This window comes from Gouania willdenowi, chromosome 20 (assembly GCF_900634775.1).
Source record: "Gouania willdenowi chromosome 20, fGouWil2.1, whole genome shotgun sequence".
NCBI lineage: Eukaryota > Metazoa > Chordata > Actinopteri > Blenniiformes > Gobiesocidae > Gouania > Gouania willdenowi.
The window spans coordinates 18,940,210-18,958,120 of NC_041063.1; the positions used below are offsets into that span (position 1 = coordinate 18,940,210).

Genomic DNA, 17,911 nt, shown 5'->3' on the forward strand with positions numbered 1-17,911 from the left:
AACACGACTGAAAATTCAACGCAATTCATTTTATTTCATCTTCTTAAATTGAACAATGAATATTCAGGCATTATCTTCTTATTTAACTCAAATTAAACATAATATTATGTTGCTTTCAAGGCAAGAAAAATGATAAATATAAAAAATAATATTATAGTAAACGTTTGTATTATTAATACTAATATATTATGATTATATTGTTATTGAAGAAAAATAATAGTTGAAATTAAATAAATAAATACAAAACAAATAATTAACCTGCCTGTGTGATATATAACTTTTATGACATTTACCACAAAAGGAGCTTCTTTGAATATGTCCCCATTAAACAGGCATTTCAATTTTAAAAACACGTCATAGTGCACACGTACCATTTTACTGACGGACTTATGAAATGACTGAGAATATTTTTTATTATCTTGGAAATAAATTCTTAATTTTTCCATGTACCCCCTGCAATGTGCTCACTTACCCCTAGGGGTATGCGCACCCCTGGTTGGGAAACACTGCTCTAAAGGGTCGGATTTGGCCCCCAGGCCTCGACTTTAGCATCAGATCAGATATATTCCACCGCAGTTTTATATGGGCCTGATTTGATCACCAAAAACTTCTCAAAACATTCTTTAATAAGAGACTCCTTCGTGTATTCCACGAAACATTTATTTTTATAGCATTTTTTCGACAGAAAAAAAACTCATCAATTGCATTTAAAAATCCTGTCAACAAGGGAGGTCACAATGACTTCCATCAAAGGAGATTAAAAAATAAATTTATCTGGTATTAAAACATTTAATTAATTAATATATTAAATGTACTTTAAACTGAATAGTGAAAGATAATTTGGTCAAGCACGAAAAATAATACTTAAAAAAAAAAAACATGTTCAAGATGATAAAATCCTTCAATAATAAACTTCAATGAGTTAAAAAAAAAAAGTGTTTAAAGCACAAAAAAATCATGCCCTCTCTGTGGAGTTTGCATGTTCTCCCTGAGCATCTTAACACTACCTCCAAAAATCAGGTTTGATTGATATTTCAGATTAACACCAGCAAACAAAGAAAAATCAAAAGACATTTAAATGAATATTATTTTCTCCCATTAAAAAAAAAAAAAAAACTTCTTGCATTAGTTCTGACTATCATGTTAATTTACATTTTTCATCCTCTATTTCTCATGCAGTCATATTTTTTTTTATCTACATTTACATTTAAATGAAAATAAAAAACATATTCTATTTATTAAATACATTTTAAAATAATTTCAAATTTTATTGTTTTTATTTTTATTCCTTAAATTGAATATAATTTTTTTTTCATTTTAATACACTTTGATTTTAAATGCTTAACTCCTTATACATATTTAAAACTTCTCTATTTTTTATTTTTTAGAATGAATAAAAGTTCTTTAATTAGAGAAAATAAATTAAACTCGCCAAAAAGATCAAATCTGTGCCAGTAATTCCAAAATGTACTCTCTTTTAGGATGAGTTCTTTGATGTAATTTTATATAGGTATAAAGTTAATGTCAGCATGGGATGAAAAATCTAAAAGATTTGAAAAGAAAAGTTTAATTGATTAAGATTATTCAGAAAGATTTATTTCAAATCATAGAGAAAAAAATAATCCGCATTATGTCCAAGATTGTAAATTAATTTTTTTATAATCAAACAATTTCAAAAAACATGAATTAACAATAAAAACAAAATTATCTGAAGGTAGAAATATATTTAATTTGTTTTATAACTAGAATAAAAGACAATCTGAATAAAAAGTAAACAACTTCTTTTTCCTGGACAGAATAAAATCCAACGTGAGAAAAAGACGTCATGAAAACATTAAATCGTTAGAATGCGATGAGTTCAAGCGGCTCCGTGTGAATCAGGTTTCTTGTTTCGGGGAACTTTGTCTCCCAGTGGAACCTCCATCAGTTTCTGAACAGAACCACAACGTTAGCCTCAAACATCACGTGTTCTTTTAATCAATTCCTTTAGGCTCCGCCCACCTTCTGAAGCCGGCCATAGAAGGCGGCGTCGTCCTCGGCCTCACGGCGCTGCGTCTGCACCTGGTAGCGCTCGCAGGCTCGGATCAGCTGGTCGGCGTCGTAGATCAGCGCCGGGTCCAGAGAGTGAACGTTGATCAGGCTCACCAGGTACTCACGGTAGTGCTTCCTGTGGAGAGACGGCGCCCCCTAGCATCACATTTCACACTTTCAGGTCTGGACTATCAGATTTCATTATTATTTATAAATCAGAAAAATCAATGAATTAAATTAAATAATAATGAGGATAATATTATCAAAACAAACATCAACACAGTAATTTAATTTAATTTAATATTTTATTATTAATAGTTATGAAAATAAATGTAATAAAACAGAGTACAATTCATTTAATAAATATAACACTATCCAAATAAATAATAATTTGATGCTGCTTTTAGTTGTTATGCTGCAAAGAAGTGGAACAAACAGCATCCAGTGTGAACACTGATAATTCCAACTTCTCTACTGTGTATGACTGAGGGGGAGATTTTTCATCATTTTATTGTTTTTACTGCTGATTCTAATGTTCTCATTGATTTTATGCTGATTTTGAATGTTTTCTGTTGCACTTTTAAATCATATTTGTAAAGCACATTTCATACTATGTGCTTTACAAATATAATTGCCTCGTCTTGCCTAATATAGGTTGAGAATTTAAAGAATAATTACATACTTTAAATGAAAAGAAAATAATAAATCAAAAATACATCAATTAAAATGATTAAATATGGATTAAAGTGATCAAATTTAGTTTTGTAATTTAATTCATTAAAAAAAAAAAATTAAACATATTATTGAAATAAATACAAAAATTAAATTTGACATTCTAATAATAACTAAAAAAATTAAATGTAAAAAGTAATTAAAAAAAATCAAATAATAAATTCAATAATTTTACATTTTAAAAATGATTAAAATAAATTAAGTGAATAATAATGAGTGTATAAATTGCGATCTCTTACTCGCAGAGTCCGGCCTGTCCCGGCTGAGTTTGGACCCCACAGGGAGAGTCGATCTGCTGCCCGCCTTCGTCTTTCTGCTCCATCACGCAGCATACGTCTGTCAACACCATTAGAACCACAGTCACCATCGCATTTAGAACAATGTTGTACACTGTGTTCCACAACAATGTTCCCCAGTGTTCCCCACTCACTGTTAGGAGCGTCGTTGGAAGGATCCGTGTTAAAGTTCACGCCGCATTTCTGCACAAATAAACTCATTAAACATCACATCGTCACGTCATCGTACAGTTACAGGAAGATTTCCCACAGTCAGAAATAATAAAAACATTCAAATGTCACTGTAAAAATTAATTAATGTAAGTATTATAAATTAAATGGATGTAAAATAATAAAATAATGTATCTGAATTATTTAAAAATGGTAGAAATTGTTTAAAAAAAAAAAAAAAAATAGACGAAGCATTTTTCTTCTTATATGAGCATCACACACTTCTATATGTTAAGGTTATCAAACACTTCTAGAATATCCACAAGACTAATTAAAAATATTAGAGCCAAAAAATAAATATATGAAATACACACAAAAATAAAAATATATACTATCAATAGATAAATGAAGAACTGCAGATTGTGTGATGTTTGTGCACCTTGAGCAGCTCCTGCAGGCGTGGCGGCTCCCAGTCTCTGAGGTAGAACAGACAGTCTCGAGGATGGTGAGCGTGAAGACAGTTTAATGTGCACTGAGGCGTCTTACACGCAGTCTGAGAGGACGGACACGTTAAAAACATGAAGAACGGTAAAGGTTTTAGAGGCTTTAAAAGGATTCACAAACAGGTTTGTTCTCCTGGTGCAGGGAATTATGGCAAATAAAGGATTTACAGTAACACAAGGGCACACAGCTACCAAGCGCACACAGGAAACAAGAGCACTCTAGGCCAGTAACAATTTGTCAATTAAATTGATTCAGAAAACGAGTGAATGCATGGTATAAAGTTAGCGGAGCTGCTAGCTCTGATTTTAATAACATTCCTTTCACTGTTAAAATGAGCAATAAAAGCAGTTTAACATGTGATTTAAATGCCAACAAGAAGCACAAAGACTGTAGAGTGAACGATTTCTTCCATTTCATTAATTGATTACTAGAAGAATCGTGTGCATTCATACACGGAGTACACAGCCAGTGAGTGTGTGTGTGTGTGTGTGAAGCAGTGTGACCTCTGACCTTGTGGAAAGGATTGTTGCAGCCGCTGCAGAACTGAAATCTACACTGAGAGCAGGTGAAGTGCATACAGCCTCCTTTAGTCAGAGCGTACTGGAACCTGCACTGAGGACAAGCTACAGATACAACAACAATCACACACTCATTACAAACTCATACCGTGTGTGTGTGTGTGTGTGTGTGTCTGTCTCTGTCTCACTAATGCCGTTGTCCCTCAGGTAGCCGGCCAGGCCCTGTCTCTGGTACTCTGGGTCGTTGTCTCTCTTCCACTGCTGGAACTGCTCACAGCTCACATCCTGATGCTGAGGCTCCCACTGACGCACACAACAAACACAGAACAGGACAATGAGCTGAGAACCACTGACACACACGCGCACGCACACACCGACACTCACCGGCTTCTTGCACTGAGTGCAGAAACTCTTCCGACAGGACGGGCAGGTGACCTTCAGCTGATCCCCATCGTTGATGAACCCGGAGATGCACTGAGGACGTTACACAGTGAGTACACGCACGCACACGCATGCACATTATTTCACACACACATGTGCAAACGCGCACACACACTCATGCGCACAAACACACATGCCGTGGCTCGGGTGGTAGTGGGTCGTCTTCTGATCGAGAGGTTGGGGGTTCGATCCCAGTACCTGACTATGTGTCGAAGTGTCCTTGGGCAAGACACTGAACCCTAAGTTGCTCCCAGTGGTCGACTAGCGCCTTGCATGGCAGTCTTGTCCCACTGGTGTGTGAATGTGAGAGTGATTGGGTGAATGAGCTGATGTGTAAAGCGCTTTGAGACTGCTTCAGTGTGGTGATAAAGCGCTATATAAAATCAAGTCCATTTACCATTTTACATGCACGCACACTCATGCACACATACACGCACATACTCATGCACACACAGGAAAAGATTACAGAGTAAAATAACTAGACAGTCAGTTTAAAAACCCAAAGCGAGGAGAGGAGACGTATAAAAAAAATCAAGGTCTGATGTTTCCCACACATCACAGTGTGTGTTAGTCACTGTTGACATGAGACAGGAAGTTGGTTGTGCAAACAGGAAGCAGCGGACTCACATGACAGCACCACAGGAACTTGGGATCGTTCATGAGCGTGTGCTCCGTCAGCTTTTTGTGGAACAGGTCGTAGACGTCCGGGTCCAGGCAGTCCCTGAGCTGAAGGAGCAAGAAAGTCTCCCATCACCATCACCATCATCATCATCATCATCATCAGCTCACCTGAATGTCCAGCGTGGAGAAGTAGGAGTCCAGCTGCTCGGGGTCGTTGATGTCGGGCTCACAGCAGACGGGACAAACCATCTCTCTGATGTGTTTGTCTCGCACGGCGATGGTGAAATGTTGCCCGAAGCAATCGTGACACACGGAGCACTGACAGGAGGTCAGAGACTGCATCTGAGGAGCAAACCATGAGGGAGAGAAATCTACAAAAACACTCCATTTTAACTCTACAAATGTTAAAAAAAAAAACTAAATGATATAACAATTGCATTAATAAAAAAGTATTAATATACACAAATAAATACAATATTAGATGCTATTAAATATATATTGATGTCAATTTTATAGCACGGATAGACATTAAAAGGGTATATAGTATGTAAATAATATAGAAATAAAGATATTTGAACGGAAGTAAACCAAATACATGTTTGAAATCTTCAAACCAACCAACCAACCATGAATTATTCAATAAATATGTTGTACAATTCATTATTATTTTAACTTATGAATCAATTTATTTACTATTTTATTCATATAGTTTTATTCCCTATTCATTTTTCATTTAATAATCTATTGATATAATTTCATTAATTCCTTAATATTTATTTAGTCATTGAATTTATTCTTAACTATTCAGCATTACATTTAATTAATTATTTGTACTTTTATTCCAATTTATTGATTATTTTACTATTAAATATTTATTTATTTATTGTACTTCAATTTAAACATGCATTCAGTTTAGTAAAAAAAAAATGTAAGGGTTCACAAGGAGAAAGAAATATTTACACAAAAAATACTTTTTAATTTTTAAAATATATTTATCATGAGTAAAATGAATTTTGAATATGAATAAATGACTTTTTTCCATGAACATGATTTACGATGACACTTTTAATCATTTGTAACCTTTTCCTAAAACAGAATCATTCTTTTCTGTAAACCCAGCTGATATTCTGCTTAAAGTTCATGTTTTTATCATTCTTGTTACGTCAGGTTGTGTTAAAACAATAAAAAAATGGTCCAAAGTCTAATTTAGCAGAACAACAAACGTCAGCTCGGCGCTTCCTTTAAATCTAAAAATACGTTTATATAATAATTAATATATATGTATATATATATATATATAAATCTGATGTTAATTAATTCATAAATAAATACATTTAAATATCATATGAAATAAATAAAAACCACAATAATAAAAAAAAATCCTCCATATTTATTGTGAATCGTCACCTTGCTGCGGGGAAAGTTGCCCAGACAACACGGACACTCGTTGACCAGCAGGCGTTTGATGAAATCTCGATCGTGAGACTCCTTCACGGCCTGAACCACGTCCTCTAGAGAGTAGGACACGCCGGGCTCCTGCAGCAGTGACAGTGCCAGCTCACAGCGCCCCCAGCTGGGCAGGTCGTAGAGCGCCAGCAGGCGGCGGCACATCCTCTACCAGGGAGGGAGGGAGGGTAAATAAAAGCCAAAGTCATACCAAAACACAGACAGATTTAAAAACAATTACATCATAGATAGAATTTAAGCACATTTCTTTGTTTGACTCCACCCAACCCAGTCAAACTGTGACTATAACACTTTAAAATTTTAATTCTAACTCCAATATCAACCTTTTCTTCTCCTTGGTACAGTTGCCCATACAAGATGTATTTATTTTCACCCTTAAATCTACCCAACAAAAACTTTCACCACCGGTGTTTTATGACAGAAAAGCTTGAAACAATCTGCATTTAATTAATATTTCCCAAAAAATCGAGGTCGCCGTTGTTAGCTCAGACAGCATGTAAAGCTATCAAAACAGTGTCTCCACTTTAAAATGACTTACAGGACATACTAAATTTAAATTACAGTTTAGTCCGTTACAGTGGCTTTAGTCCCTTTTTATGTGATATTTAACACAGAAAGTGTCCCAAAACTGCTAAAATATCCCTTGAAGTCCTCTTTCAGGCACAAACCTGGCAACCCAGCTTCTACAGGGTTGGTTTTTCCTCCCTACGTCTCTCATATAGAGAGGAAGTACAAAGTTATTTCATTTGTACATTGGTCTTTAATTCATTAACCTGTGAGTGTTTACTGTGTCTGTAAATTAAGTTCTTTAACCTGTTTGTCCGGGTGATTGGGGTCGACGGGCGGCTCCACCAGCCCGCTCCAGATGCGTTGGTGGAATGGCTCCAGCAGGGGGCGCTGCAGCAGAGAAAGCGCGCCTTTCGTCTCGCCTCCGCTTTGCCGCAGCGCCTCCTCGCACTGCGCCGTGTCTCGGAAACCCAGCGAGTGCAGCTCCATCATCTGAGGAAAGGACAAGTTAGTTTAGTTTTCTCATAGCAGCGACTTGTCCAAGGGTTTGTGTTGGTCTGAGGAAGAGCTGCCCAGTGTGTTACTGATGTGGGCGGAGCAAAAGTATGGCGCCATGTCATGTTGTCACCGCGGTTTTCTTCCAACGTTTTGGAGAAAACCGTGTCTAACTAAACTGTGCTTGAGGGTTAGAGTGAGTGCAGGTCACCAGTTACCACGAGACACAGTTTGATTTAAAACACCTCTACAGTCACCCATCTGTGACATTTCATCCTGCGTGTCCTGGAATAAGCCCAGCGTCACTGTCGACAACTTTAGTGGAGTTTGGGCAAACTAGTCAATATCAATGGTGCAGCTTCGGCCACAGATGCTGTATTCAGTTAAGATTAACACTCCAGCTCGCTTTCCCCCAGTGATGGAGCCTCAGCAGAGGAGCCAAAGAGCCATGTGAGGCTCCGGAGCCACAGGTTTAACACTCTCTCAGTCTTTGGCCTCTAAATATTGCAGCTGACCCTCACTGTGAACTCACTACCCTTGTTTTCCTGCTTTAACTCCTCCAGGTTTACCCTCAGGCATGCACTCCCCTCCCTGAGCTATCTTTCACGTTCAGAACATCACTTTTTTTTTTTTTTACAAATGTGCCTTATACATGTCCTTATTAGAAGATCTATGCTGAACAAAATGCATTATTTTTCACCTTATTTATTTTATTAACTTTTAAAAATGGGACTACTTTACCGTTTTAAAACCTGTGTTTTGCCATCTTGAAGTCACGTGATTGAAGACGCCACAGCCCCATTTGCCTGTAAACATCTCATTGTTTTCTATTGGAATGAAGCATTCATCTTTTTAGACCAGAATGTCAATTTGTGCTGCTTTTAGTTTCTCTAAATAATCAGGAAAGGTTATTGAAGTAACCCTCTTTTATTTACCGAATGAGGATAAAAACAGCCGTGACCCGAAAAAGAATCTTTGACCACAGGAGACGGTTTTGTAGTAAACAATGAAGCAGAGAAGAAGAGCTCTCCTAAGGGACCTTTACTTTCTCTTAAACAGTGCGCAGCTGGTGTTTGAAGTTAGCGAGTAAATCATGCTCAAACCCTGAGGATAGAAGTCCTTTCTAGTAATAAGGACATTTCTGAGGTTTCAGGCCACATTTGTAAAAACAGTGAAAGATCCCTTTAAGATGATGTTACAGTTTCTCATCACTAGAGGTATAAACAGAGGCTGTGAGCACATTCGATACGTCCCTACACTAATCTCACCTTGGTTTTCTCTGCACATGCATTACGTGTAGTTGTGACTTTAGTATTGGATAAGTGTGACTTGGTGTTTGTTGAACTGGTTTCCATCATTGTTTGGGATGATGTTAGTGTTTCCTGCCTTGGTGTGATGGTCTCTCATCAGCCGTTTGACGGCCCGGTCCATGTCTCCACCCGCTGCCAGCCAGGCCAGTTTGGCTTCAGCTCTGGAAAGCTTCACATCTGCCACGGTCTGTTCTGTCCCGTCACCGTTGCTCTGTGGCTCGGCGTTCCCAGTCTTGTGGCTGAGATGGACTGACGCGGCCATGGCGCAGATTTCATCCAGCAGGTGCGGCAGCTCCGACGCCAGCCAGTCGCACGGGTTAACGTTGCTGCCGCCGCACATGCAGAGGGCGGCATAAACCTCTTCCGGGCTGACACCGCGCTTCTCCGCCTCCTGAGGGAGATAGCAGGACTTTTTTAGTATCAAAAACAGTCCGTGTGATAAAGGCAGAGACATCACTGTCCTCACTAGTGCTGTACGATATGGAGAAAATTTGTCATCTTGATAGAGGTAGATTTATATCCTGATAATGATGTATCCCGGTATAGTATTTCTTCCTTATAATTACATTAAATTAATGAGAAAATTGCAATTCATTATATATATATATATATATATATATATATATATTTATATCTATATAAAATACCCTATATAAAAATAAACAACAAAAGAAAAAGATATTCCAAAATAAATGGTACTTCTCCTTTAAGCATCTTCAATAAAGGATTATTTATGACTTTTGCTACATATACTGTCACATTTGTTCTGGTTTGTAAATTTGTATGTGGAAATGGCACCAGGGGGCACAAAACTCGTCAATAATGCCCACTGCTATCAATTTAAACCATACCCGTAGTGAATTTTATTTGCAAGCTCCATCAAAGATCATATATGACAGTAGAGGTGTGGTTCGGTTATATTCTTTAAAAGTCCTTCTAGAGCAGCAGGAGATAAATAAACGCTTCATTTGTGAAACACGTTTGCAGTTATTTTGCTTGGAAGAGTCATATTGGCTGTAGAGACACAGCTGGTAACCAGACTAATTGATGATTCCGGTCGCTGCAGGGGACTCAATCTGGCCGAAAAAAGCAATGTTTTCACCTTTGCATACCATAGTATCGCGCTAAATTAAACACTTAACGCTCATCATGTCCGAGCATGGCCCTTAAACGATAGAGGGTTGTATCATAAGGTAGACGTTTTTATATCGCACTATAATATATATCGTTCGCTGTCCATGGTCCTACCCTAATCTGCTGGATGAGGTGGTGTCCGTCCTCCCTCATGCTTCTCTGTCTCTTCAGGTCTAGGTGCACTCTGGGTTTGGGCTGAGGCCGAGGCCTCTCTTGCTTCAGATTCGGAGGCAGAGAAGCTCCTGCAGGGTCCTTACACGACCGGTCACACATTTGGCACAGCGTGGACGGCCGCGTGTTGACGAAGGTGCAGAACTCACACGTCCACTGTGAGGGATAGACAGATGCATCATCAACTTCATCCTTCAATCCAAACACAGCCTCTCCTCCACTTCACTCCAACCTTTGCTCCGGGCTCGCTCAAGGATGCAAGGCTGGACATGGCCGGGCTGACTGGAGGCCGCGTTGCCAGGCGGGGGCGCTCACACACCTCACAGAGGATGCTGCTGCCAGGATTGACCACGGTGCAGCTTTTACACTGCCACTCTGTGGGACAGACGCAACGCTTCAGGCTTCCACAGATTCATCTCAACTTTGCTCTGCCTCGACTGTCTGAGATGACTAAATGACATCTTTTAGTCTTGTGTGTAAGACCACGGCAATATATCGTGATTCAAGATATATCAAAATTTCTATTTTGGCGATACAGAAAATTACAATATCACCTATAATAATATATTTTAATTTTACAGCTTTTTTGTTAATTAAAATACTAATTTTAGAAATCAGTGCTTTTGCTACGTATCAGAACAGCATAAAAAGCACAGTTAGATGGAAATTTAACCCAGAATTGTATTTCTGGTAAGACTTTATTGAGTTAAAGATATTAAGATTTATGTCGTATAACACCATTTTGAGAAAAAATATTGAGATATGAATTTCAGTCCATATCGCCCAGCCTTATAGTGTCTGAATGAACTGCGTGATCAAGACAAACTAAAAAAATGATTCAAATGTGATCCCCTCTTCCTACGTCTTACAAGTTGGTGTTAAGGTTTGACTAGCTATCATGTTATCTAGTGACTAACTATAAGGACTGATGTTTTAAAAACTGAAAATTAATCACATGGGAAAAAATAACATCTACCAAAGCAAAGAAAAACAATAATCCTAAATAAACCAACTAACGATTTGTTTATCTTGTAACCACAGCTCACTCAGCTCGTGTGTGTCTTTTACAGAACTCACCGGTGCTGGATGCGCTCGTCACCGACGCGGGTTCATCCCGAGCAGCAGAAACCGCCGTGGCGAGTCTAGGACGCTCGCAGGTTCTGCAGAGGACGGCTCGCAGCTCGTTGACGGTGGTGCAGTGAGCGCACTTCCACGGTGAGAGAGACGGGCTGGAAAAAACAAAGTACAGGAACTTGTGCTCTTATTTTGGCGGTCCCAAATGGCAGAAGGCAGGCTAGACCAGTCATTGTATTTCCTAAAGTTTGGCAGATGTGGAAGACAAATAAGGGAATAAGTATATTTTAATCTGTAAGCAAACAAAATGCTGTTTAAATTTTTCCATGAATTGTTTTTGTCTTTTTTAATTTTTAACAAGAAGTCTATGTTGTAGTTGCATTTTTTTCATTTTGTGTATTTTTGTTTTAGTTTTGTGCATTTTAATTGTTTTGTGTATTTTTGTTGTCAATTTGTGTATTTTTATGCATTTAATTTTGTGTTGTTTTTTGTTTTGTGCATATTTGTTGTTTTTTTGTGTATTTTTAGTTTTGTCTATTTTGCTGTTTTAGTTTTGTGCATTTTTGTTGTCATTTTCTGTATTTCTATTGGGTATTTTTTTGTAGTTTTGTTGTGTATTTTTTGTTGGTTTGTGCAGCATTTTTGTTGTCATTTTTTTGTATCATTTGTAGTTTTGTGCATATTTGTTGTCATTTTGTGTATTTTTGTTGATGTTTTGTGTAATTTCACCCCCTCTTTTGGAATACTTTTCTTGTCGTTTTGCACACAGTAAATCTGCTAGCATAACGATGCTAGCCAGGGCCAGTTGTAGGCAGGCATTTGAGGGAGCAGTCAGAAATGTGAAGGAAACTGGAAAAATATAAATAAAATAGAATAAAATATCCTTCATTCAAATTTTATCAACCAACAACATGACATACTGTATATCTTAACTGGATGATTTTGATTTTGGTTCTGTGTTGATGAGTTCACCCACAGGGAGGGGCCGTGGGGTCCTCTGGGGTTTTGATAAAACTGTTTGGGTCAGATGGGAGTGAATTTGAACAGTAGTGGCTGTTTCAGTCTCCTTAAATGGTGACCAATCCCCTGTTGGCTCTGTCATGGTCACCATGGTAGCCGTGGTAACCATTAAGTATGGTCTGGTGACAACGGGTGAAATGGGGTAAGGTGGGCCGAGGGGGCTTTGGGCTCGGAGGTGGGCCCTGGCCACCAGCACAGGAGGGCTTCAAACTCAGCCTCCATGGCCACGGTGTCATGGTCCTGGAGGATGAGCATGGTGGTGTGTTCCCAGTAATTGTTTGTGTTTTATTAAAAAGGCTGGCAGGGTTAAAGGTCCCACATAATGCTGTTTTTTCCCCATCTGCATTTGTTTAAAAAACCCCAAAAACATAGTATTTGAGGTTTATTTTCCTGTTTTCCAGAGTTTTAGCCTCTGAAAAGTCACTTTCTGGGCAACGCTACATGAACGGGCTGATTTGCGGTCTACTTATGTATAATTATGAGTGGGCGTGTCTATAGAACAGAGTGTAATAGATGTGTCTCTCGTGAAATCTGAGCACGGAGTGAGAAATCAATCTTTGATTTGAGGGGGTGCTGCCCCCTCTTGCCCCTGCGTAGAGCCGGCCCGATGCTAGCTGACCGTGGTGAAAGGGTAAAGGGGTGGTGGCGATTTTATTTGAGAAGCCAAAGTGAAGCACACTCCGTACCTGCAGGTTTTGGCCGGCGTGATGGCCGTGCGGTTGTGACCTGTGCGTTCAGGGTGAGAGTGGAAGAGTCGGTCACAGTTGAGGCACAGGCGTTGGTTACAGGTGAAGCACTGAGCGTGCACGGTGGAAATGCCACAGATGGTGCAGGTTTCTGCAAAACAAGATTCAAAAAGCAACACACAAACACACTCACAGAGAGTAACTATTTAACACAGACGTACCATGTTTAGGCGTCTGTAAATTGCTCCTCTTGTGAGTGGCTCTGCAGGGGTGACGGTGGTAGAGGTCGTCACACGCATCACAGAACGACTGACCGTCGCAGGACAGACAGAGAAAAGATGCGGTGCCACCGCACAAGTTACAATCACGCACTGGAGACGAGTCTGACGACGCAGCTGGAGGCAAAAAGTCAGTTTGTGTCAGTTTCAACATTCTACAGACACGACAAAGCGACTGACATCCAAACAACCACAAGAGCTACAAAGCAAGCACACATGCCCCATTCTGCAGCTCACCTGGAGGAGGCTGATGGAGCTCCAGAGAAACCAGAGGCGCAGCAGGCTGAGGTGAAGGGGGCGTGGCCTGTGCTGTGACTTCCTGCTGCTCTTCTTCAGGCGCTGTCTGACAAATACATTTAGAAAATAAAGAATCCTTAGTTTTCCCTCATATCACCACTGAAATCTATGGAAGTAAAAAAGTAAAATAATAATAATTAAAAAAATAGAAGTCATAATTATGAGATACTAAGTCACAATTATGACTTAGTATTTCTACAAACTCACCTCTTGAATCACAAATGGGATGACACCTCTGAAGTGTTCTAGGTGAGGATGGATGCCCTAAACCAGACAGAAAAACATGAGGATTTCACCCACAGCAGCCTTTATCTTATAACTGGAGGATGTGAAGGAACCTTGATGATCATGTCCAGCTCCGTGCGAAGGATCATGACCTCCAGAGTCACTGCGGAAACCTTCTCAACATCCGGTGTGGAGACTTGGTCTGGGAAGCTGAGGCCGTCGATCTGCTGGCTGGTGTAGCCGTACAGGTACAGGACGTTCCTGCCTCCCTGTGAAAGCAGGGGCTAGACTTTAGACGCTGTCGTCTCTATAAATGCTGCATTTTAATGCTTTTATCATCACTTTGATGGCGTCCACCGTTGCCCTGAACACGGGGTTGTTGTGCTTGACGCTCCTCCAGTATTTGGGCCGTGCGGGGCTGGTCAGGTTACAGCCGTACTTCTCCAAAATGCTCAAAGCTTTGAGCAGACGGTTTAAAGACTCCCACACCTGCAGAGTTCAGAGGGATTTACCCAGAATTCAACTTCATATAACTCCAACCTATGACTTTTATTACAAAACAGAGAAAACAAAGGGAGTCCCAGTGTGTCCTGTCCTCTGTTACAGACCTATAAAGAATAGATCTGTACCTTTTACAAGCTACATGTTGCTGTGTAACTGGAACGACGTTTCTGACAGTCTACGCAGAGGCCGTTCCATATTCCTTCCAAACGTCATTTTCATGGTGACAGATATGAAAACTTGAAGATGTTTAACGAAATGACAACAAAAACACAACAGAAAAACTACAACACAACCCAATATGACTGCAAAAACGCACACAACGTCAACAATAATACACAAAACAACACAATATACACAATACACTGCACAAACACAAAACGACAAAAAACACAAAGAAAATTATAGGAAAAAATACAAAAAATGACTACAATTATACACAAAAACACAGACTACAAAACACAAAATTACAATTAAAACACAACACAATATATACAAAGACTACAAAAATACAGACTGACAAGAAACAAACGAAATTATAAACATATGATGCACAAAAAATACAAAACAACTATAAAAACACAAAACAGTACACAAACAATAATACGCAAAACGACTACAATAATACACAAATTACACATACATAAACACACAATACAAACACACACACACACCACAAAACTCATAAAACAACATTAATAAACAAAAGTACAACAATAACATCAAAATGACTACAAAAACAAAATGAATGTCACTGAAATTGAGTCCCAGAGGAGAGAAAATACCATAAAACTAAGGAAGTTTGGAAGGCATATGAAACGGCCGCTGCACAGGCTGTCTGACAGATGTGGAGGAGACGTCTCTCACTTTAAGAAACATCTGCGTGCTGTACCTCCTGCTTGGTGCTGCCCACGCAGTTCTCCCTCAGCATGTTCTCGGCTGTGAGGTGCTGAAACTTCTCCGATAGCGGCAGAGGAGAGTCGGCCATCGCCTGGACTTCGGCCTTCACGCTCTGCGGTAAGCCGGAGGAGGAGAGGAGTGTCTGGGCGCTCCTCCTTAGCTCCTCCATCTCTGCAGGAGAACACATGTTTGAAAGAATAAAACAACCGTCGGCCCAACAAAAGCCTTTAAATCCTGCTTGCAGGAATTTTCTGGCATTTTAAAGAGATGCTTTTATTTTGAAAGGGATTTAATATTGCAGCCTACCATTGATTCACTATTGAATCATGTTTCAAATAAGAAATATATTGAGTAAACTTATATTATAATAGATTAAGTCGTAATCACAAGATAAATCATAATTTCAAAACTTGATATTTATTAAATCAATGTCAAATTTACAAGATACAACATCAGGGATACAGAGATACAAACTTTTAAGATTAAAAGTCAATTTTACATTATAAAAAAACATAACTTTCAAATATGTTATAACTATATGTTAAAGAAGCATCTTTATGAGATAGAAAGTCATAACTATGACATAAAAAGTTATATTTACAAGATAATAGATTATAATTAGAAAAATATAAACTCATATTGATTTAAACATCCCCGCGACCCTGAACAGGAATAAGTGGGTCTGAAAATGAATGAATGAATGATTTAAACATAATAATTGAGACAAAATGTCAGATATACGAGAAAATAAATACAATTCACAAGGTAAAAAGTCAGAATTATAATGTAAAAAAAAGTCATAATATAAAAAGTCATAATTTTAAAATAAATACTTATAAATATTAGAAAGAATTTCAGAATTGCAAACTACAAAAACATTAAGTCCGAATAATAACTTTAATGAAAACCTCCGCTGGCTGACATTTACTAATTATTTAACATTTATGAAGGTTCATGTTTAATAAACAGTCAACAAAAACCGAACGATTTAAAATAAAACATTTAATATACGATGACATCATGTGGCAGGCAAGGGAAACTCCAGGCTCAACCTGTTTCGATTCTCCTGGTTTCCAGACTATCTAGTGACCAACTTTTGGCCAAGTGCGCAGTTGCAGATGCTTTAAACATATTACTTGATATCAAATATTAGCTATAGGTTAGTTATATTTTACAACCAAAGTGATCGATAACTGTTTTAATACGGTGAATAATCGGAAACAAAATGCAGTGTTTCGTGTTTATTTGACACCGGTTTAAAACAAAAAATTAATGTTAATATTATAATTTTAATCCACTTGGAATCCAATAAATTAGACTTTAAAGCGCTGTTTTATCTGAAGACATAGTTCAAAACTTGATTCTTACAGCTAAAAGCGTGAAATAAATTCCAAAACGCGGAAGTAGGTCATCAATTACAGGGGTGACTGATAGGTACATTACACCAGGTAATGGTAAACAGCAGTGTACAGTATAAAATACGTCTGGCAGGGTAATTCCAACTCTATAACACATTTATAGGTTTGATTTTTGGTTTTGTTTTCTGTTTGGATGTTTGTTTGCTTTTAGGAAGTCAAAGACGTAGGTTGACGTTTTAGGTGAAAGTGAAAGTTTGAAGGCTGTTTTATAACTGCGTTCGGAGCGAGTTACAGTTACCGCAGTTTGAGCTTCTTTCGACGGTTAGAAATCCTCCACAGTCCCGTTGAAAGTCTTTCTTGATGATGTGGATGTAAAATAAAACCACGCTGACAATGCGATGCAGTATATTTTCAGTCTCTGTAGCTTTAAATGTTTCACGTTTACTTACTTCCGAGTCCGCCCACTACTTCGGCTCACGAGCCGTCCTCCGAAATAAAATAAATAAAACCCAAACAATTCACTTTTAGGCTCAGGTAACCCGAAAATAAACAATATTCACTACTCACATGTGTTTTAGTATAATACTGTGTGTTGTCATGTCATAATTACCCTTTATTTAATCACTTAAGTAAGAGTTTTGGCAAATTCATACGTTTATTTTTAATTTTTTTTTAACACGATTATTCTGATGTATTGAATCTCATAAATTCTGTAAATCCGTGAAAATACACACATTTGGAAAATGATTTTGATAAATTAAAGGAAACCATAAAATTATTACTTCCGTGATCCATTTTAAAATGTAAACAGAACATTCTACTGTGTTAATTAAATCCATTTTAAAAATCTAAATTAAACATTTAAAAGATAACGTTAAGCAAAAATGTGAATTTACTAATCAACTAAAATCTAAAAGTAAAATTCAAAAAATGAAACTAAACGTATCAAATTATTCTTAGAAAAATAAAATTTGATATTTGAATTCACATTACATTTAATTCAGTTAAGATATAATATAATATTATATTATATTATATTATATTAATAAAATAGAAAATTCACAATTCGTGGGTCACGTTTAATTATTGTTATTTATTGGTGTTTGTTTATTTCATTGAATTTTTAAAACAGAAAATAAAAATACCGGTATATGAGTCCTACATTTTAATTATAAGATTTACTAAAATAAAAAAA

General features: G+C 37.8%; 1 protein-coding gene across 2 annotated transcripts; it reads right to left on the minus strand.

The window, feature by feature from the left end:
• Positions 1 to 642: 642 nt before the first annotated feature.
• Positions 643 to 17,168, minus strand: LOC114454240 (E3 ubiquitin-protein ligase RNF31-like). Of its 2 annotated transcripts, XM_028434553.1 has the most exons (24): positions 17,015 to 17,168; positions 15,351 to 15,529; positions 14,300 to 14,446; positions 14,071 to 14,226; positions 13,940 to 13,996; positions 13,673 to 13,778; positions 13,379 to 13,552; positions 13,158 to 13,308; positions 11,455 to 11,606; positions 10,610 to 10,752; positions 10,321 to 10,533; positions 9,149 to 9,463; positions 7,574 to 7,759; positions 6,701 to 6,907; positions 5,462 to 5,635; positions 5,300 to 5,398; positions 4,616 to 4,705; positions 4,420 to 4,534; positions 4,224 to 4,336; positions 3,649 to 3,762; positions 3,194 to 3,242; positions 3,003 to 3,099; positions 2,002 to 2,167; positions 643 to 1,930 (listed from the first exon to the last, which is right to left on the minus strand). In XM_028434553.1, the coding sequence occupies exons 2-24, from the start codon at positions 15,525 to 15,527 to the stop codon at positions 1,859 to 1,861; spliced, it is 3,273 nt and encodes a 1,090-aa protein (XP_028290354.1). In that variant the 5' UTR covers positions 15,528 to 15,529; positions 17,015 to 17,168; the 3' UTR covers positions 643 to 1,858. The 2 variants fall into 2 exon arrangements, with proteins under 2 accessions (XP_028290354.1, XP_028290353.1); XM_028434552.1 differs by lacking the exon at positions 17,015 to 17,168 and having other exon boundaries at positions 15,351 to 15,545.
• Positions 17,169 to 17,911: the final 743 nt, after the last annotated feature.

Coding starts and splice junctions, on each gene's coding strand:
- LOC114454240 (XM_028434552.1), bottom strand. CDS start 15,545: ATGTGTTCTCCTGCAGAGATGGAGGAGCTAAGGAGGAGCGCCCAGACA. Junction 7,760..9,148: donor TGAGAGACCATCACACCAAG/GCAGGAAACACT, acceptor TCCTTTCCTCAG/ATGATGGAGCTGCACTCGCT. Junction 3,763..4,223: donor GCAACAATCCTTTCCACAAG/GTCAGAGGTCAC, acceptor CCGTCCTCTCAG/ACTGCGTGTAAGACGCCTCA.